Below are 21,449 nucleotides of genomic sequence, written 5' to 3'. Positions count from 1 at the left end.
CAAAGAAACTGAGGTGTTAAACTTAAAAGGATAAATTGAAAATTGGAATTAACAAAAACATGACAGCAACGCAAATATAGAGTTAGTTGTCCAGCGCTGGAGAATTTCGCCAGCAGCAGTTATGACTTTGCATGCTGTTAAAAACATCGACAACTTGGAACAGATTCAAGTTTTTTTTTTAAAAGCAGCAATATTACAGCATAAAAGGCAAGTTCATGCAGGTTCACTGATGTCTAATTGATTGCAGTCTGCAGGGACCTCCAACAGCATATCCTGTGGAGAAGCATAGAAGCACTAACGACAGCTCCTCGATTCTTGCGTTAAAACTGTGCATGTGTGAACTGCAGAGATTCTTGTCAGTTTCAGAGGTGCAGACAGTCTCGCTGTCAGTTTCAGGGCAAAATTCAGGCCAATTGCATAACTAACTTCCTCCAGATCTAGTCCTGGATTTTTGGATGACTCGGGAGCCTTTTAAAAATGGCGGTCGGTCCTTTTTTTTTCTGGTACCCCTCACCCCATTTCTGGGCTGTCGGATTTTCCAGAATGCTTTTTAAAGGTGGGGATTGGTTCTGGTCAAAAGCCCAACCCAGGTGTTCCCCAGCTGGCCAGCTCCATCACGGAGAAAGGTATGTCCTATGCCTCGGCAATTTGGCTGGAGATGGGCCAGCTTTCTAAAAGAGTCAGGGCTCACGGCACCTCGGGAGATGTTTTGAACCATATGCCGCGTAAGAAGATAATAAAGAGGTGCAGGAATAGGCCATTCAGTTTTTTGAACCTACTCCACTTAAGCATCATTTTACTGCACTGTCCCAGTATCCCTTAATGTTTTAACATGTAAAAATCTACCAACCTCTGTCTTGAACATTTTTCAATGACTGAGCAGCCACAGCATTGTGAGGCAGAAAATTCCAAGGAGAATGGCTGCAATTCTCCGGCAGTCCACGCCGATGGGATTCTCCAGTCCTGCCGGCAGTGCACCCCCGTCCTCAGGTTTCCCGCCAGCGTGGGGTGACATCAGTGGGAATTCCCATTGACAGTGGCGGCAGCAAAGAGACCTGCCGCGAGCAATAATGCGCCACATCCCGCCGGCGGGAAACACGAGGCTGGGAGGCCAGAGAATCTCGCCCAATATGTCCCTCACCCACTCCCTATGGCTCCTCATGTCCTCCATGCGATGCCACCACCATCCCCCCGCCAACCCCACTACACTGCCCCCCCTCTTTTATTTGAAGTCTTTTTTTCCCCAAGCATGATGGGTGGGATCTTGAGCCCACACCTCCCTGTGCCCAAGATCGCCAGTGAGATTGCGGTCTCTGATTTTCCCCGCCTCTCACCAGCGATGTAATCAGGTTCTCACCGAAGTGATAAACCTGTCGAGGGAATCCCTCCGGGCGGGGGAGGGGAAGGCAAAAGTAACTATAGCCCCTGGGGAGTGGGGCAGTGCCAATCTAGTAGTGCCAACCTATGCCAAGGGGTAGTTCCAAGAGCTGACCTAGAGGGAGCTTCATGTGTGGGGACTCATCTGTGGTGGGATGGGGATTGGATACTGAGGGTAATGGGGATGCTAGAAGGGAGGTGGGACTCTATGGAGCCTGTTCCTGGCTCAAAGAGTCCCACCCACCAGAGCGATGGCACAAACCCTGCCCACTCTTTTTTTTTAAATGATCAAGTGTCCAGACCTGGAGAGAAAGCAGACCATTGAAGCGGGAGAGTTTCACGCCAGTTTTCTCACCAGAACTGGCACTCCTGTCAACTTCTAATAAGGTCATCAGTGATATCTTCAATTTTGGTAAAGGCCGATGTCGGCCAGGAAAAGCGACACTGAAGCCGCTGACGGCAACATTATCCACCATGTAGTGCAGAATTTAAAAAGAACTTTAATTCACGGGTCCCGCGACGTATTGCTGGTAGGACGGCCTCTGATTTGCCAGTCCCACCACCGACTCAGACACTCAATGATCCAGGGCACCATTTTTAAAGTCTGCCTCAGCACACAGTGAGCAGATCAGTTCACCCAGGTTCATCCTCCCCCCCACCTCAGCACTATCTGAGCTATCTACAAGATGCACTGCAGCAATTCACCAAAGATCCTGAGACACCAATTCCAAACCCATGACCACTTCCATCTACAAGGACCAAGGGCAGCAGATACATGGGAACACCACCACCTGCAAGTTTCCCTCCAAGCCACTCACCATCCTGACTTGGAAATATATCGCTGTTCCTTCATAGTCATTGGCTCAAAATCCTGGAATTCCCTCCCTAACGGCATTGTGGGCCAACCCCCAGAACATGGACTGCAGCGATTCAAGAAGGCAGCTCACCACCACCTTCTCAAGGGCAACTAGGGATGGGCAATAAATGCCGGCCTAGCCAGCGACGTCCATGTCCCACGAATGAATAAATCAAGTTGACACTACTCTGACTAGTGCCAGGGTGTGCCCAGGCGATGCCAGGGGTGAGGGAATGATTCCTGCGTATGGGCCTGTTAATGATATGTAAATTTATTATGAAGATGCTTCTGACAATGAACGTCAGGAAGCGTGGCCTGTCACTTACGGGGGTGGGGTGGAACAGTCGCATCGTGCTTTCACATTCATGTAAAGCATAACTTTGCACTTCTCTTGATATTTGCCACTCTCATCACCAAAGCTGCCCGATGGGAACGGGAGCAGAAAATCCGAGGCATCCTATTATCACGGTTCCTACTGGTTCTGTATGGTGTGCCAAATGGCACGCAACTACCATGTCTTGGCATGGGGATTATGAGGTGGCATGGGAAATTTTCTTTTTGGGGGTTGAGAGGTTGTGAAAGTCAAGGGCTTTATTTTTTATTATAACTGGGATGAAAAATGGAGGCAGGTCCTTTAAACGGCCCGCCTCAGCACCCAGCAACCCCTGTGGCTGTCTCCGACCTCTTTCCTGGGACGGCTGGCCCCTTCCAGCCTGCACCTGTCTCCTCACCACCTCCCTCCCTCCCACCGCCGCCCCCCCCCCTACCACAATAAAGATCCTGGTCGGGATTTTACAACCCCTCCCGTGGCGGCTTTTCTGGTTGAGGAGGCGGCTCGCAACGTGGGGCTACGGGGATCGGGCCTGGGTGGGGATTGTGGTCAGTGCAGACTTGATGGGCCAAATGGCCTCCTTCTGCACTGTAGGATTCTATGATTGTGTTCTCCTTTATCCCTTGAAACTGCAAATAAACCCTGAAAGATTGTCTTCTGAAGGTCCTTTCATCTTCACTCCAAATCATAGTTCTGTTAGCAAAATTATTATTGTTCATGTTGGATGAAAATATTCTCCTCCTCTTCAGTGCAAGCTCCTCATTAGTTTTTACAAACAGTGCAGTGTGCTGGCTGGTTCCTCAACTACTAGTATCAAAAAGCAACAAAAGAATTCACTCGTACGAGTTTCTTGCAGTGAACCAACAGGAGACTCAAAACTGCCTGTTCCACTTTGCTGATGTGGAGATGCCGGCGTTGGACTGGGGTAAACACAGTAAGAAGTTTAACAACACCAGGTTAAAGTCCAACAGGTTTATTTGGTAGCAAAAGCCACACAAGCTTTCGGACCTGAAGAAGGGGCTCACTTTGCTGCCTCAGGGGTCGAGTAGACTGGAGATAGGGATGAACATTAAAGCGATGAAATTAAAGATAAAAAAGGAATATTTCCCCCGGTGGAGGGGCTATAAACTCCAAAAAAAAAAGGGCAGCAAACTGCTCAATTTACACATTTCCAATTTGTGGTTAAACGAACACAGCAAGGGATTTTCACAATATAGAACATTACAGTGTAAATGAGAGTTTGTGTGAGTCACTGGTCTTGGAAAGGTACACCTGTGGAATCCAATGTCACATTACACCAAGAAAACTCATTTTCATCAAAAAGGGAGTGTTGTAATTCTCGCCTAATCCCCATCTTCACTTGAATGTCTTCACCTGTGGAAGGTCTGCCTCTAATTCCTTGAAACATCAAGTGACTACCTTTACCGCACTTTTTTGCTAAGGGGCAGTGTCATTTTGTAAAAAGAAAATTCATTTTTCAAGGTAAGTATTTTTTTAAATTTATTAGCGTCACAAGTAGGCTTGCATTAACACTGCAATAAAGTTACTGCGAAAATCCCCGAGTCACCACACTCCGGCACCTGTTCGGGTAACACTGCGGGAGAATTTGGCCTGGCCAATGCACCTAACCAGCTCGTCTTTCGGACTGTGGGAGGGAACCGGAGCACCCGGAGGAAACCCACGCAGACACGGGGAGAATGTGCAAACTCCACACAGACAGTGACCCAAGCCGGGAATCGAACCTGGGTCCCTGGCGCTATGAGGCAGCAGTGCTAACCACTGCGCCATAAAATGCACAATGTAGTTTGTGATGATTTCCCATCACCTCCCGAATGCTATTGCGACACCATTACAAAGGTATTTTCAAAAATCTCTCTTTTTTTGGAAAGGATTAATTTTGCAAAAATATAGCACATGACAAAAAATATATTTGTAAACATGCTGCTGGTCCCATAGCTCTCCTCAAACTTCGGCTAAACATTATAAGCAGTCTGCTAAAGTAAAATGATCCTACATAATTATCAGAGAACAAATAACTTGCTGTTATATAGCCCAGTTAATGGAACAAACATCCCAAGACACTTCATTATAAAGATGGAGGGGGTTGGGGAAGGAGAGTAGAAGAGACAGCATTCAGCAGTAGAAGAGGAAAGATAACAAATCAGAGTCAAATAAATAAATTTAGGAAGACATGTTGTTCCCAATGGATGAAGTTGTGAGGCAGAAGGGTTTTTAAAGTTTATTTATTAGTGTCACACGTAGGCTTACGTTAACACTGCAATGAAGTTACTGTGAAAATCCCCCAGTCGCCACACTCCAGCGCCTGTACGGGTACACTGCGGGAGAATTTAGCAGGGCCAATCAACCTAACCCGCACATCTTTGGACTGTGGGAGGAAACCGGAGCACCCGGAGGAAACCCACTCAGACACGGAGAGGACATGTGAACTCCACAGACAGTGGTCTGAGGTCAGAATCGAACCCGGGTCCCTGGCATTGTGAGACAGCAGTGCTAACCACTGTGCCACCGTGCCACCCAGAGAGAGAGCTTGAAAGGTTTTGCTTAGTGTTAAGTTTTAAGAGAGGGGAGTATTCACGTAAGCAGGTTGAGTTTCATATAAATTAATATCTACAATGCTAGTTCCCCATAGATAAAGTGCAATGTGGAATATCCACCACATTCTTCCTTCTACTCTGAAAGGCTACACACTCAGCCTATTTAAGTCTATTTCAGCCTATTTAAGGCTACACACTCAGCCTATTAGGGCGGCACGGTAGCACAGTGGTTAGCACTGCTGCTTCACAGCTCCAGGGACCTGGGTTCGATTCCCGGCTTGGGTCACTGTCTGTGTGGAGTTTGCACATTCTCCTCGTGTCTGCGTGGGTTTCCTCCGGGTGCTCCGGTTTCCTCCCACAGTCCAAAGATGTGCGGGTTAGGTTGATTGGCCATGCTAAAGTTGCCCCTTAGTGTGCTGAGATACGTAGGTTAGAGGGATTAGTGGGTAAAATATGTAGGGATATGGGGGTAGGGCCTGGGTGGGATTGTGGTCGGTGCAGACTCGATGGGCCGAATGGCTTCTTTCTGTACTGTAGGGATTCTATGAAGTGTCGGCTAAAACGAATAGATGCAATTATTTACAAATAACACAATACACGGCCGCAGTAAAACACAGCAAGAAACTAGACTTAAAATAAAGATGGAATCCGCCTTCAAGGAATTGAAACATATTTGTTACACAATTCAGTAATCTACGAGACTTTTCAGAGACAACAGGCAGTTCCTCTCTGAACCTCAGGATGTTCAACTGCACAGTGTGCTGAGCGAAACAGGAGAGAAATCTTCAGTTCTTATCCCAAGCAAAAAGTCCCCGGAGACTCCCAGGATACAATGGAGCATATTGTGCATTGAAAGGCTCGAGAACAGATGTTCCCACTTTGAATTTCTTTTAATGCTTTGACTATATATAATTTGATTAGCAGCCGGGGAACCTTAGAATGTTTTGAAACCAGACAACCTGGCCTGCATCTTGCAGACAATTTAGCACGAGTCTCCATTTTGAATCTAGAAAATCAGAATTGAGACTCTAATTATTTCAAAACTGTATGAAATAACACACATTTTCCCCCTATTTAGTGCAAAATTAAGACTGCATTTATCACACAAACATTTACTGTCAAGATGGCAGCATGCAGAAAGGCATGTATATAATAAACAAAGGACGCAGTGAAATTTAAAATACTTATGTCCATGTTCTAAGGCAGTATTATAAACATGCAACTGCTAACAAGTAAACATTGGTCATGAGGGTGACACAGTGGCAGAGTGGTTAGCACAGTTGCCTCACTGCCAGAGACTTGGGTTCAATTCCGGCCTTGGGTCACTGTCTGTGTGGAGTTTGCACGTCCTCCCCGTATCTACCTGGATTTCCTCCGGATGTTCCGGTATCCTCCCACAGTCCAAAGATGTGTGGGTTAGGTGGATTGGTCATGCTAAATTGCCCCTTAGTGTCCCAAGATGTGTAAGTTAGGGGGATTAGTGGGGTAAATGGGTGGGCCTGGGTAAGATGCTCTTTCGAAGAGTCAGTGCAGACTCAATGGGACGAATGGCCTCTTTCTGTACTGTAGGGCTTCTATGATTCTAAGTTCTGCCCTTGCACCCACCCATATGTTCTCTCATGCTCCGTATGCCATTCTCTGCCCTTGTCCAAATGCAAGACCTCGACCTCATTCAGGCGTGGGCTGATAACTGGCAAGGAATATTCTGTGCCACATGAATGCCATGCAAAGATCATCTTCAACATCAAGGGTAGTGTCTATGGCCCAATGTTCAGTATCATTGCAACTCCTCAGTGACTGAAGCAATCCGTGTCATAAGAACATAAGAAATAGGAGCAGGAGTAGGCCATCTAGCCCCTCGAGCCTCCCCCGCCATTCAATAAGATCATGGCTGATCTGAAGTGGATCAGTTCCACTTACCCGCCTGATTCCTATAACCCCTAATTCCCTTACTGATCATATGTCCATATGCAGCAACCCAGATTCAGCCTTGGGTTGGCATGTGGCAAGATCACTCATGGCACACAAGTGCTAATCAATGTCTATCTCCATCAAGACATAATCTAACTACCATTCCTTGACATTCAATGGCATTACCATTGCTAATCTAGCATTTATTTGCTGAATACCATTGAATTATCAACATCCTGTGGGTTATTATTGATCAGAAACCGAAACAGACCAGCCACATAAATACCGTGGCTACAAGAGCAGGGCAGGACCTGAGAATTCTGCAGTGAGTAATTTATCTTCTGACTCCCCAAATCTTGTCCACCCTCTACAAGGCACAAGTTAGGAGTGTGATGGAATATTCCCTACTTGCCTGGATGAGTGCAGCTCCAACAACATTCAATAAGCTTGACACCATCCAGAACAAAGCAGCCCACTTGAGTGGCACCACCTACAAGATGCACTGCAGCAACGTGCCAAGCCTCTTGGACAGCACCTTCCAAACCCACAACTTCTACCACTGAGATGGCACATGGGTACATCACCATCTGCAAGTTCTCCCCTAAGCCACACACCATCCTAACTTGCAACTATATTGCGATTCCTTCACTGTTGCTATGGGCGTACCTACACTACAAGGACCGCAGCGGTTCAGGAAAACAGCTTACCAGCGCCTTCTCAAGGGCAACGAGGGATGGGCAACAAATGCTGGCCTAGCCAGTGAGACCCATATCCTCTGAACAACTTTTTTTTAAAAATGTGAATGACAGACTTTTGTTGGATTTAAATAACGGGCGCTCGGAGAGTGGTGGAGACCGTGGCGCCCAGCGGGAAGCCCGATAAACAGCTTCTGCTCGGGCTTCCTGGTCCACTGTCCTACAAAAGCAGCGCCGGGCATGGGAGAATTGCCCCCCCTAATGTTGGAGGTATTATGGATTCCTCACTGACAGAAAGAGTATGCAAATATCTACTGCACATTACCAATTGTTTCTACGTGACAACCAAGAGCAACATTGTGAAGAGCTTTTAATGCATTGATACAAATGGAAGACATTTTCTTGAATCCCTGCACAAATAACCTAATCATTATTTTGAGGTGTTACAAATGACAGCCCTTGCTGTTTACCTGAAGAACGTGTGGTGTTCGATGCAGACTTTCCACAGTCTCTTGGCCGCTCGGTGGTTTGGAAGCTTGAAGCCAATGGTGCTTTCAAACTGTTCGTACTTGAAAATGAAAAAAAATATATTAAAAATGTAAACCGTCTACATTTTCAGTCCGTCACTCAAAGAATGAACAAATGTTTGTTCTTGGTTTCCAATATTTAGACGCAATAGAAGGAAAGTCAACTCATTTCACATAGGTTGCTGATGAGGAGGGGGGGGGTGGGGGGTGAGGGTTTGGGATGGTGAGGAGAAAAAGAAAGACTGATTGGTCGTGGGCTAGTAGGGGGGGAAGGAGGGGGTGGGGAGTGGCTCAGGTTCTTTCAATGTGGTATCAGCAGAAGTGATCCTGCTGACTTTATATCAGCGTAAGTTGGCAGACAGATAGAAATGCAAGGAGGACACAAAAAATGGCAGAATTTAGCACCCAATTTCTTTTGCACATGATGCATTACAGAGTACTCTTTAGTACATAAATACCACTCCTGTTTACTATCCACTAATTTTGCTCCCTGTTAGTGTTAATGGAATTATTCAATGCATTAACTTGAAAGGATATCATTGTTTTGGAAGGTTTCATGTGGACTTTCTACATTTGCAATCTCGATGTTGTGATCGTCTACATTGCATCCGTAACTGACACATGAAAAATATTAAAACAACCCGAAAACGAAGACAGCTTCACAAAGACTTCACTGTTCTAAAGCAGTGATCTCACCTGACACAAACACAAACCTCTTTCCCCTTCATCACACCAGTTCCTGAGCAAAGGGTTCAGAACAGGAACTGGGCTTGCCTGAAAACTCTGATGAAAGGCAACAGAACTTCTTAAACGTAGAGACCAAAAAAATAAACAAACCTCGGGGGGGGGGGGGGGGTTTGTGCTGTCGGCTTCATCTGTGAGAAGTATGTACAAAGCAAAAGTATGATAGTTTACTGGAGTGGCAATACAAAGGTCATGGCCAGTATTTTATGACTTCGCTCGGGCAAGGCTCGTAAAATCCTGCCCGAGGCCAACGGAGAATTCCAGGGCGGGCATGCCGGTAAAATTCCAGCCCAAGTGTTAAAATCTCAGCACGACAAGTTAGAAAATTAAATTAACTTGGCAATTTGTGGGCCTGCATTAAAAAATAGCATGGTATCTGAACTGATGCGTCCATGTGTTTCAGGGATGAGTATCTACCCGGTTTGGTCTGAAGTGTCTACCCCCACACCAACTCGTTCTGAAGTGACCTAACAAGCTACCTGAATTGCATCCCCACTTTCTCAAGGACAAAGATGCGCGGAGTTAGGTTGATTGGCCGAGCATAATTGTCCCTTATTGTTCGGGGGATTAGCAGAGTAAACAGGTGAGGTTACGGGGATAGGGACTGGGTGGGATTGAGGTCGGTGCAGACTCAATAGGCCAAACGGCCTCCCTCTCCACTGTGGGGATTCTATTCTAGGATTCTAAGTAGACATGGGCAATAAATGTTCTGTGTCAGCAATCCCCACATCCTCAGAATGATTTCTTAATGTAAAATATAAATTCAAAGTATGTCGCTGGATCACCTCCTGGCAACAAGAAATGGGCTATAAATGCTACCCTGCCATTGTTTTCATTTAGGGGGGATGTGGGTGACAAAGTCCACAAGAACTACAAGCTCTGGAATAAACAAGATGAAACTACAGGCACACCCACAAAAACCTAAAATATCACAACCCGGAATTTCCATTTTATAACCTTTAAAACTTCAAATGATCTCAACTTCCGCAGGCTAGCACTGCTGACTGTGTTGGATTTTATCCATAGAGTCACTGGCAGGAAACCAGTGTGAAAAGTAGAGACCAGTTGTGTGGTGCGCTCAGACACACTGCACTAGAAATATTGAAATCATCACACAAATGCTGGATTGCAATCTGCAATATCGCTTTTCCTTTTACAAAATTTATTTTATTCTATTTTAGATGCAAGGAGAAAGAAAATTATTGTGGAGTGCGGTATTTTTGGAAGATGTCTTGGCTGAATTTGACTGCCCTTGTAACACCATAAAGAACAACAAAGAACAGTACAGCACAGGAACAGGCCCTTTGGCCCTCCAAACCTGCGCCGATCACGTTGTCCTATCTACACCAACCACTTGTGTCCCTCTATTCCCCCATCTGCTCATGTGTCGACCCAGATAAGTCTTAAATGTCGCTATCGTGTCTGCCTCAACCACCTCACGGGGCAGTGCATTCCAGGTCCCCACCACACTCTGTGTAAAAAAACTTCCCCTGCACATCTCCACTGAAGCTTTCCCCCTTTATCTTGAACTTGTGCCCCCTTCTAATTGTCATTTCTGCCCTGGGAAAAAGCTTCCAACTGTTCACCCTATCCATACCCCTCATAATGTTATAAACTTCTATCAGGTCGCCCCCTCAGCCTCCATCTTTCCAGGGAGAACAATCCCAGTTTATTCAATAAAAAGTATGTGCTTGGCTTCTGGAGAGTGGAAAATTCAAGCATTGCAGTGAATTCCTTTTCCTAGTATCGAGACACACAAACAACATGCCACACTCCTGGGAAGGTATCATCGTGGGCACCAGTGCAGCATCTGAGCCACTGCCGTAATTTGTTGACAGAGTTACATTTCCCATAAGGTACAAATGTCACACTGCCTTGTTTCATTTCAACCAACTGTAATGAGCAGAACATCTGCGGGGAATGAAGATCTCTAACCACAGTGGACCCAACTAGTTTGGTGCCAATTTCTGCTCCTTTTTTTAATTCATCGCTGCTCTGCAACCATTTGCTGCACGGGCATAAAATGTAATCCACAGAGAACATTTAATAGAATCACAGAATCTCTACAGTGCAGAAGGAAGCCATTCAGCTCATCGAGTCTGTACCGACGACAATCCCACCCAGGCCCTATCTCTGTAACCCTATGTTTAATTCTGCTAATCCCCCTGCCATTCAGGGGCAATTTAGCTCGGCCAATTCATCTAACCTGCACATCTTCGGACTGTGGGAGGAAAGCGGAGCATCCAGAGGAAACCCACGCAGACACGGGGAGAACGTGCAAACTTCACAGTCACCCAAGGCCGGAATTGAACCCGGGTCCCTGGCGCTGTGAGGCAGAGGTGCTAACCACTGCGCCACCTCTGCTGTTTAGCAGTGTTGCATGGTGCTGAACAAGGCTCTGCACGGTGCTGTGGAAAGCTGCATTACCACTGGTGCCACCACACAAGCTAAAGTTTGCCGAACAACATTGCAAGGCAGTGCTCACGAACAATGTTTGTGCACTTCCATGTGTTCACGACAGCAGCCTTTGGAAGTACAATATGCCATTCAATACAGCAACACTGTCAAACATAAATACTTGTACTTTGTGCCTCATACAAATGGCTAATTATAGGAATTGCAAAAAAGCCTCAAGTATCGTCTGTCAAAATAAAACCGTAGGGACTACAAGCAGTGTGCTGTAAATACTGAAAGAATACTGCACATTTGAAAAGGACAAAATTCAAAGAATGTGTACAACCTGGCTTTACAATAATCAAATGCCCTAAGAACACCCTTCCATCTGCAGAGTACAGCTTCACAAACCTGTTTGGCACATCTACGGTCCTATACCTATCACTGGAAAATCTGTGGGTGTTGAACAATGGATACGCCCTTTGCAGTTAGCAATCATGTCACCAGCAGAGGTCACTGAGTATCTGTTTGGGGAAAACGGATGGGTTTACTGTGATTTATGTTTTTGTGCTTCGCAGGTTAACCATTTTTGCCACCTTTTCACAATCGTCTACATTGGTAGAGATTCTAATTGGCTGCATGAATCAAAAATTGTGTTCTGGGAAATATATTTCATTGCTGAAAATCAGCTAATTAATGTTAACTATTTTTACTCTTCAGGGAAACCGATTTGGATGCCACACGATACAATATCCTCCATTATGGGTGATATGGTGGTACAGTGGGCAGCACTGCTGGCTCACAGAGCCAGGGGGGAATCCGGGTTCGATTCTGGCCTTGGGTGACTTGTTTGTGTGGAGTCTGCACGCTCTTGCGTCTTGGAAGTGCAGCAGAGAGGGAGAGATTCGCGAGAGGAGTGCTGCGGGTAAGCGCTGTTATTTTTTAACTTACTTTTTCGCGGGTTTTTTCTTTAAAAATATCTAAACCCGGAAGTGGTCGCGCAGGGAGGTCTGGGAGAGAGAGATTTATTTTTTTCCCCAATAAATTGGAACAGAGAGGAATCCCGATACTCTACACTTGTAGAGTATCCCACCCTCCCTCCTCCTCTAACCTAAAAAAAAGACCCAGTGAGAGCAGGGCTTTGGAGAAAACAGGAGGAGGAAAGGTAAGTTTAAAATTTTCATTCACTTTTTTTTTCCCTGTGTGTTTAAAGGGGCAATTATGAGTGTGAGGCCAGTATGTTGTTCCCAATGTAGGATGTGGGAGGTCCTGGAGGCTCCTAGCCTCCCGGACGACCATATCTGTGCTGGGTGTGTTGAGCTGCGGTTCCTAAGGGACCATGTTAGGGAACTGGAATTGCAGCTCGAGGACCTTCGCCGGGTTAGGGATAGTGAGGAGGTCATTGACAGGAGCTATCGGCAGGTGGTCACACCGGGACCACGGGAGGAGGGTAACTGGGTAACAGTGAGGAAGGAGAAAGCTCGGTTGATGGTGAGCACCCCGGTGGATGTGCCCCTTAATAATAAGTACTCCTGTCTGAGTACTACTGCGGTGGACAGCCACCTGGGGGAAGCAGCGGTGGCAGTGTCTCTGGAGCTGAGCCTGGCCCAGTAGTGCAAAAGGGTAAGGAAAGGAGGGTAGTGCTAATTGGGGACTCTACGGTGAGGGGGTCAGATAGGCGTTTTTGCGGACACAGACGGGACTCTCGGATGGTGGTTTGCCTCCCTGGTGCAGGGGTCCGGGATGTCTCTGGTCGAGTCCCAGAAATCCTGAAGGGGGAGGGAGAGGAGCCGAAGGTCGTGATGCATATAGGTACTGCTGACATAGGTAGGAAGAGGGAAGGGGTCATGAAAAGAGAATATAGGGAGTTAGGTAGACAGCTGAGAAAGAGGAATGCAAAGGTAGTAATCTCGGGATTGCTGCCTGTGCCGCGGGAGAGTGAGAACATGAATCGGTGGAGAATGAATGCGTGGCTGAGGGACTGGAGCAAGGGACAAGGATTTGGGTACTTGGATCATTGGGACCTCTTTAGGGGCAGGTGTGACCTGTTTAAAAAAGACGGGTGGCACTTGAATCCCAGGGGGACCAATATCCTGGCGGGAAGGTTGGCTAAGGCTACTGGAGAGACTTTAAACTAGAAAGGTTGGGGGGAGGGAATCGAAATGAGGGGACTGAGAGCGAGGAGGTTAGCTCGCAAATAGATAAGGAATGTAAACAGGGTAAGAGGGAGGTTAGACGAGTGATGGAGAAGGGAAGTGCTCAGGCTGAAGGTCTGAGATGTGTCTATTTTAATGCCAGGAGTGTAGTGAATAAAGTGGATGAGCTTAGAGCGTGGATTGCTGCTTCGAATTGTGATGTGGTGGCCATTACGGAGACTTGGATGTCTCAGGGACAGGACTGGGTGCTTCAGGTGCCGGGTTTTAGATGTTTCAGGAAGGACAGGGAGGGAGGCAAGAGAGGGGGGGGGGAGTGGCACTGTTGATCAGGGATAGTGTCACGGCTGTAGAGAAGGTGGACGCCGTGGAGGGATTGACTACGGAGTCTCTGTGGGTGGAGGTTAGGAACAGGAAGGGGTCGGTAACGTTGCTGGGTGTTTTCTATAGGCCGCCCAATAGTAACAGAGATGTTGAGGAGCAGATGGGGAAACAGATCCTGGAGAGATGTAGGAATAACAGAGTTGTCGTGATGGGAGATTTTAATTTCCCAAACATAGCTTGGAATATCCCTAGGGCTAGGGCTTTGGATGGAGAGGAGTTTGTTAGGTGTGTCCAGGAGAGTTTCCTGACACAGTATGTGGATAAGCCTACTAGAGGAGAGGCTGTACTTGATCTGGTGCTGGCTAATGAACCTGGACAGGTGGAGGATCTCTCGGTGGGTGAGCATCTTGGGGATAGCGATCATAATTCTATCTCCTTCACGATAGCATTGGAAAGAGATAGGATCAGGCAGGCTAGGAAAGTGTTTCTCTGGAGTAAAGGGAAATACAGTGTCATCAGGGAGGAAATTAGACGGGTAAATTGGAAGGAGGCATTCTTGGGGAAAAGTACCGAAGGAAAGTGGAGGATTTTCAAGGAATGTTTGTCTGGAGCTCTGCATGACAACGTTCCGATGAGACAGGGGGGTGTTGGTAGGGTACGGGAACCGTGGTGCACGAAGGTTGTGATGAACCTGGTGAATAAGAAAAGAGAGGCGTACAGAAGGTTCAGAGAGCTAGGAGGTGTTAAGGATTTAGAGGAGTATACGGGATGTAGGAAGGAGCTTAAGAAGGAAATTAGGAGAGCGAGAAGGGGTCATGAGAAGGCCTTGGCGGGTAAGATTAAGGAGAATCCCAAGGCTTTCTACAAATATGTCAGGAGTAAAAGGATGAGATGTGAAGGCATAGGACCCTTAAAAGGTGAAGGGGGAAAAGTTTGTGCGGAACCGTTAGAAATGGCGGAGCTGCTTAATGAATACTTTACCTCGGTATTCACGGTGGAAAGGGATCTGGGTGGTTGTACTGCTGGTTTGCGGTGGACAGAAAGGATCGAGCATGTGGACATAAAGAAAGAGGATGTGTTGGAACTATTGAATGGCATCAAGGTTGGTAAGTCACCGGGACCGGATGGGATGTACCCCAGGTTACTGTGGGAGGCGAGGGAGGAGATTGCGGAGCCTTTGGCGATGATCTTTGCATCGTCGATGGAGACGGGAGAGGTTCCGGAGGATTGGAGGATTGCAGATGTGGTCCCTATATTCAAGAAAGGGAACAGGGACAGCCCAGGAAATTACCGACCGGTGAGTCTAACCTCAGTGGTTGGTAAGTTGATGGAGAGGATCCTGAGAGACAGGATTTATGATCATCTAGAGAAGTTTAGTATGATCAAAAGTAGTCAGCACGGCTTTGTCAAGGGCAGGTCGTGCCTTACGAGCCTGGTTGAGTTCTTTGAAAATGTGACCAAACACATTGACGAAGGAAGAGCGGTGGATGTGGTCTATATGGACTTCAGCAAGGCGTTCGATAAGGTCCCCCATGCAAGACTTCTTGAGAAAGTGAGAGGGCATGGGATCCAAGGGGCTGTTGCCTTGTGGATCCAGAACTGGTTGCCTGCAGAAGGCAGAGAGTGGCTCTGGAGGGGTCTTTCTCTGCATGGAGGTCAGTGACCAGTGGAGTGCCCCAGGGATCTGTTCTGGGACCCTTGCTGTTTGTCATTTTCATAAATGACCTGGATGAGGAAGTGGAGGGATGGGTTGGTAAGTTTGCTGACGACACCAAGGTAGGTGGTGTTGTGGATAGTTTGGAGGGATGTCAGAAGTTGCAGCGAGACATAGATAGAATGCAAGACTGGGCGGAGAAGTGGCAGATGGACTTCAACCCGGATAAGTGTGTGGTGATCCATTTTGGCAGATCCAATGGGATGAAGCAGCAGTATAATATGAAGGGTACCATTCTTAGCAGTGTAGAGGATCAGAAGGACCTTGGGGTCCGGGTCCATAGGACTCTTAAATCGGCCTCGCAGGTGGAGGATGCGGTCAAGAAGGCGTACGGCGTACTGGCCTTCATTAATCGAGGGATTGAGTTTAGGAGTCGGGAGATAATGCTGCAGCTTTATAGGACCCTGGTTAGACCCCACTTGGAGTACTGCGCGCAGTTCTGGTCACCTCATTACAGGAAAGATGTTGAAGCCATTGAAAGGGTGCAGAGGAGATTTACAAGGATGTTGCCTGGATTGGGGGGCATGCCTTCTGAGGATAGGTTGAGGGAGCTTGGTCTCTTCTCCCTGGAGAGACGAAGGATGAGAGGTGACCTGATAGAGGTTTACAAGATGTTGAGAGGTCTGGATAGGGTAGACTCTCAGAGGCTATTTCCAAGGGCTGAAATGGTTGCTACGAGAGGACACAGGTTTAAGGTGCTGGGGGGTAGGTACAGAGGAGATGTCAGGGGTAAGTTTTTCACTCAGAGGGTGGTGGGTGAGTGGAATCGGCTGACGTCGGTGGTGGTGGAGGCAAACTCGTTGGGGTCTTTTAAGAGACTTCTGGATGAGTACATGGGATTTAATGGGATTGAGGGCTATAGATAGGCCTAGAGGTGGGGATGTGATCGGCGCAACTTGTGGGCCGAAGGGCCTGTTTGTGCTGTGGCTTTCTATGTTCTATGTTCTTCCCGTGTCTGCGTGTCTATTTTCTCCATATAAATCAGCATGGTCCCAGGTTCAAACCTTCAAATCAGTGAACTGATTTCAGAATATTGTGGCATTATTAGTTTGATACGGTATCTCCGAGATGGAGGAGGGAATATACTCCAGGGCTCCTGCTTGCTAGCCGCCACTAATATTGTTTCCCAGCCATCGATTCCATCCCCTTTCCCGAACACTGCCCAGGTTGAACCGGACTGTTATAACCTGTTCACTTGGAACCTGAGCGGAGCTTGTGACCCCGCATCCTCTTCATCACAAGACTGTCTGCATCCAATTAGAAGAACAGAATAGAAGAATAGAATCCCCACATTGCAGAAGGAGGCCATTTGGCCCATCGAGCTTGCACCAACAACAAACCCACTCAGGCCCTATCTCCCATAACCCCATAAATTTACCCTGCTAATCCGCCTGACACCAAGGTTCAATTTAGCATGGCTAATCCACCTTAACCGCACATCTTTGGATTGTGGGGGGAAACCGGAGCACCTGGAGGAAACCCGCGCAGGCATGGGGAGAATGTGCAGACTCCACGCAGATAGTCACCCAAGGTCAGAATTGAACCCGGGTCCCTGGCGCTGTGAGGCAGCAGTGCCAACCACTGTGCCATTCCAATTTTGGAACAGTACCCATCTCCACCCTTGACACAGAGGGTTCACACCATACCTGACTATGAGCTGAGCTTTCAACCCCACCTCCAATCCATTACGAAGACTGCCTACCGCTGCCTCTGTAATATAATCCATCTATGTCCATCCATCAGGTCATTTGTTGTGGAAATCCGCTCACATTTTACTATTCAAGTGCTCTCCTAGCCAGGAGTGAAAATCAGTCAGTACTTTTTCACAGAAAAGATAATGGAATCTTACATTCTCTCCCATTGGGTGCTGTGGGCACTGAACCAATTGAAACTTTCAACACTTGAGTTTGATAGATTCATATGAGTATTGGCAGGTTTTGGGAGCTGAACAGTCTGCTCCCATTCCCAGGAGAGTTGGTTAGCTCAGTTGGCTGGATGGTTGGTTTGAGGTGCAGAGCGACATCAACAGCGGGTTCAATTTCCGTACCGGCTGAGGTTATTCTCAACCTTGCCCCTCGCCCGAGGTGTGGTGATCCTTGGGCACAGCCTTAAAATAAGTGGGGGCCGGTTCAGGACAGAGTTGAGGGGGAACTTCTTCTCTCAGAGGGTAGTGAATCTCTGGAATTCTCTGCCCATTGAAGTGGTGGAGGCTTCCTCGTTGAATATGTTTAAATCACGGGTAGATAGATTTCTGATCGCTAAGGGAATTAAGGGATATGGGCAGTAGGCGGGTAAATGGAACTGATTCGCCTCAGATCAGCCATGATCTTGTTGAATGGCGGGGCAGGCTTGAGGGGCTGGATGGTCTACTCCTGCTCCTATTTCTTATGTTCTTAAATCACCAACTGTCAGCTCTCCCCCTCAAAGGGGCTTATGGCCATCTGGGATTATGTTTTATGTGTTCCTAGAAATCTTGCGTAAAAAGTGCAAACTGGAGAAGTGCTGTGGAAATGTTATCCTGCACCTTCCTGGCTGGACTTCTTTTGAGGATATCACGAGGTCTTGTTTGTTGGAAAGCTAGTGCAACAAGGCCAATTAAATAAAAAGACCAGACATTCTCTGAGAAAAGGCACAGTAGCAGATCGGATTGAGGCAATTGGAAGAGAAGTATGATAGCAGAGGAATTTTATGAAAAAACAACACAGCTGAGACAATGAAAAATACGAACAAAGAGACATACAAGCAATGTGTCTTTTTAAAAAGGACAGTTTTAAAAAGACAACATGTTTGAGATATGAGAATTAGGGAGGAGAACAGAACCCATTAAAATGAAACAGAATCATAGGTACAATTTTATTTTGAGGAGAAAAAAATCAGGCTGATTTCTTATTTAAGAGTTTTAAAGTTTAGCAGTGTCACAAGTAGGCTTACATTAACACTGCAATGAAGTTACTGTGAAAATCCCCAAGTCGCCACAACTCTGGTGCTTGTTTGGGTACACTGAGAGAGAATTTAGCATGGCCAATGCACCTAACCAGCACGTCTTTTATTTTTCGGACTGTGGGAGGAAACCAGAACACCTGGAGGAAACAGGAAACCCACTTTTTAAGAAAAGCAAGTAACAATTTACTGGAATGGGTTCAAGGAACTTACTGTGCACAGGATATCGGTCCAATAAAAGTCATTAGGAATCTGGTGAAGACTGTCCCTACATAAAGGCAAAGTGGATCGTGGGATTATATTCATTGGAGTTTAGGAGGTTGAGGGGAGATCTGATAGAAACTTACAAGATAATGAACGGCTTAGATAGGATGGACGTAGGGAAGTTGTTTCCATTAACAGGGGAGACTAGGACGCGGGGGCACAGCCTTAGAATAAAAGGGAGTCACTTTAGAACAGAGATGAGGAGAAATTTCTTCAGCCAGAGAGTGGTGGGTCTGTGGAATTCATTGCCACAGAGGGCTGTGGAGGCCGAGACGTTGAGCGTCTTCAAGACAGAAATTGATAAATTCTTGATTTCTCGAGGAATTAAGGGCTATGGGGAGAGAGCGGGTAAATGGAGTTGAAATCAACCATGATTGAATGGTGGAGTGGACTCGATGGGCCGAATGGCCTTACTTCCGCTCCTATGTCTTATGGTCTTATTCTTTGCATGGAGTGCGACTGACATCCAAACTTGCCACTCTGTTGACAGCCATTTCTCACGTGACTTTTTAAAATTACAATTGAAATGGCATGCTTCCTATGAATGGCACTGCTGCCAACTGGAGCCAAGGACCCAGGTTCCATTCCGGCCTTGGGTCACTATCTGTGTGGAGTTTGCACTTTCTCCCCGTGCCTGCGTGCGTTTCCTCCCACACTCCAAAGATGTGTGGGTTCGATTGATTGGCCATAGTAAATTGCCCCTAATATCAGGGGGATTGACAGAGTTATGGGAATAGGGCCTGGATGGGATTGTGGTCGGTACAGACTGGATGGAACGAATGGCCTCCTTCTCTACTATAGAGATTCTGTGATATGGCTCCGAAGATGCAATACAGTACTAAATTTATGAAATACAAATCACTCACCTCTCCAGGTCTGATTTTAATGTAGAAGTTGCTCCTTTTGTATGAAATCTTGAGAATCTTGGGCCAAGCGAAGCGATTTATTCTTAACCGGTCTCTGTAGATGAGAAGGCCATTTGCACAAACACCAAGCATGATGTCAATCCCTTCTGAGTCCTGTGACCGGCAAACACAGAGCAAAGAGGTCAGAGACCAGAATGCATGAGTCACCTTTGAAATATCTGTCCAATAGTGTCAAAATTTCAATTTGATTTACAGTCTGACCATTGATGGTCAGGGCGGCACGGTGGCACAGTGATTAGCACTGCTGCCTCACAGCGCCAGGGACCCGGGTTCAATTCCGGCCTCTGGTCACTGTCTATGTGGAATTTGCACATTCTCCCCGTGTCTGCGTGGGTTTTCTCCGGCTGCTCCGGTTTCCTCCCACAGTCCAAAGTTGTGCAGATTAGGTTGATTGGCCATGCTAAATTGACCCTAATGACAGGGGGATTAGGAGGGTAAATATGTGGGGTTATGGGAATAGGGCCTGGGTTGTGGTCGGTGCAGACTCAGTGGGCCAAATGGCCTCCTTCTGCACTGTAGGGATTCTATGACTGGGTGAGAAATTGGTTTGTGACACCCTGTCAGCAAGGACTGGTGGGGAGACTGGACACAGGGAACAATCCCATGGTCCACCTGTTGTTGTGTTGGGGCCTCTTGCGTGAGATTAGTGAGCTGCAGGCACACGCTGGGCAGCTCACTGAGAAAGTGGATTTCAGATGGGGAGAGGGTGGAGTAGCAATACATCACTGAACTAGCAATCCAGAGACCCGGGTTCCATTCCCACCAGGGTGAAATTTGAATTCAATAAAAATTTGAAATTAAAAGTATAATGATGGCCATGAAATTGTCGTTGTAAAATAAAAAACCATCAATATAGGGAAGGAAACCTGCCGACATGTGACTCCAGATCCACAACAATGTGGTTGACTCCTCGTTGGGCACTTAGTTCAAGGGAAATTAAAGGAGGATAATAAATGGCGGCCCAGTCAGTGAATGAATGCGTTTTTAAAAAGTTTCAAGTAATTTTTTTAAAAACTTCTGGTGCAGCGTCCACTGTGACACTTAGACCTGATTTTCCTGCACACAGCCAGTTTGAGAATGACAAGATCATTAAGTAAACAGAATAACACCGATATCTTGCTTATACAAAAGGGCCCAATGGCTGACAGGTCCTTGCTTTGACTCTGCCAATATGGTGGGAAGCAGACATCCAGCATGTTTGTCATCTTGACAGTTCAGTGCCAGTTTTACACCTGAATAACAGATGTGGCACCATCAAATTTTGTTTTTCTTTTGTTTGTTCACGGGAAGTGGGCTTCGCTGGCTAGGCCAGCATTTATTGCCCATCCCTAGTTGTCCTCGAGAAGGTGGTGGTGAGCTGCCTTCTTGAACCACTGCAGTCCACGTGGTGTAGGTACACCCACAATGCTGTTAGGGAAGGAGCTCCAAGATTTTGACCCACTGACAGTGAAGGACTGGGGATATATTTCCAAGTCAGGATTGTGAGTGGCTTGAAGGGGAACTTCCAGGTTCAAGCCAGTCAAATCAGTCAAGCGGACTGATTTGACCTGGACGGTGTCAAGCTTCTTGAGTATTGTTGCACTCATCCAGGCATGTAGGGAGTATTCCATCACACTCCTAACTTGTGTCTTGTAGATTGTGGACAGACTTTGGGGAGTCAGGAGGTAAGTTATTTGCCACATGACTCCTAGCCTCTGACCTGCTCCTGTAGCCACAGTATTTACTTGGCTACCCCAGT

The 21,449-nt window shown here is 46.9% G+C and overlaps 1 protein-coding gene across 14 annotated transcripts in view; it reads right to left on the bottom strand.

Moving 5' to 3' along the window:
• The window catches only part of LOC144508578 (band 4.1-like protein 1), a 290,684-nt gene that overhangs the window by 48,098 nt on the left and 221,137 nt on the right, over positions 1–21,449 (bottom strand). For all 14 annotated transcript variants that reach the window (XM_078236670.1, XM_078236672.1, XM_078236665.1 and 11 more), the window contains exons 9-10: positions 19,652–19,804; positions 8,196–8,293 (exon numbers count right to left, since the gene is read on the bottom strand). In XM_078236670.1, coding sequence (XP_078092796.1) covers positions 8,196–8,293; positions 19,652–19,804 — 251 coding nt within the window. The remainder of the gene's footprint in view (positions 1–8,195; positions 8,294–19,651; positions 19,805–21,449) is intronic.

This window comes from Mustelus asterias, chromosome 20, assembly GCF_964213995.1.
Source record: "Mustelus asterias chromosome 20, sMusAst1.hap1.1, whole genome shotgun sequence".
In the NCBI taxonomy this organism is placed as follows: Eukaryota; Metazoa; Chordata; class Chondrichthyes; order Carcharhiniformes; family Triakidae; genus Mustelus; species Mustelus asterias.
The sequence above is the reverse complement of the archived record's forward strand: the minus strand, read 5'-3'. Positions and strand labels throughout refer to the sequence as shown.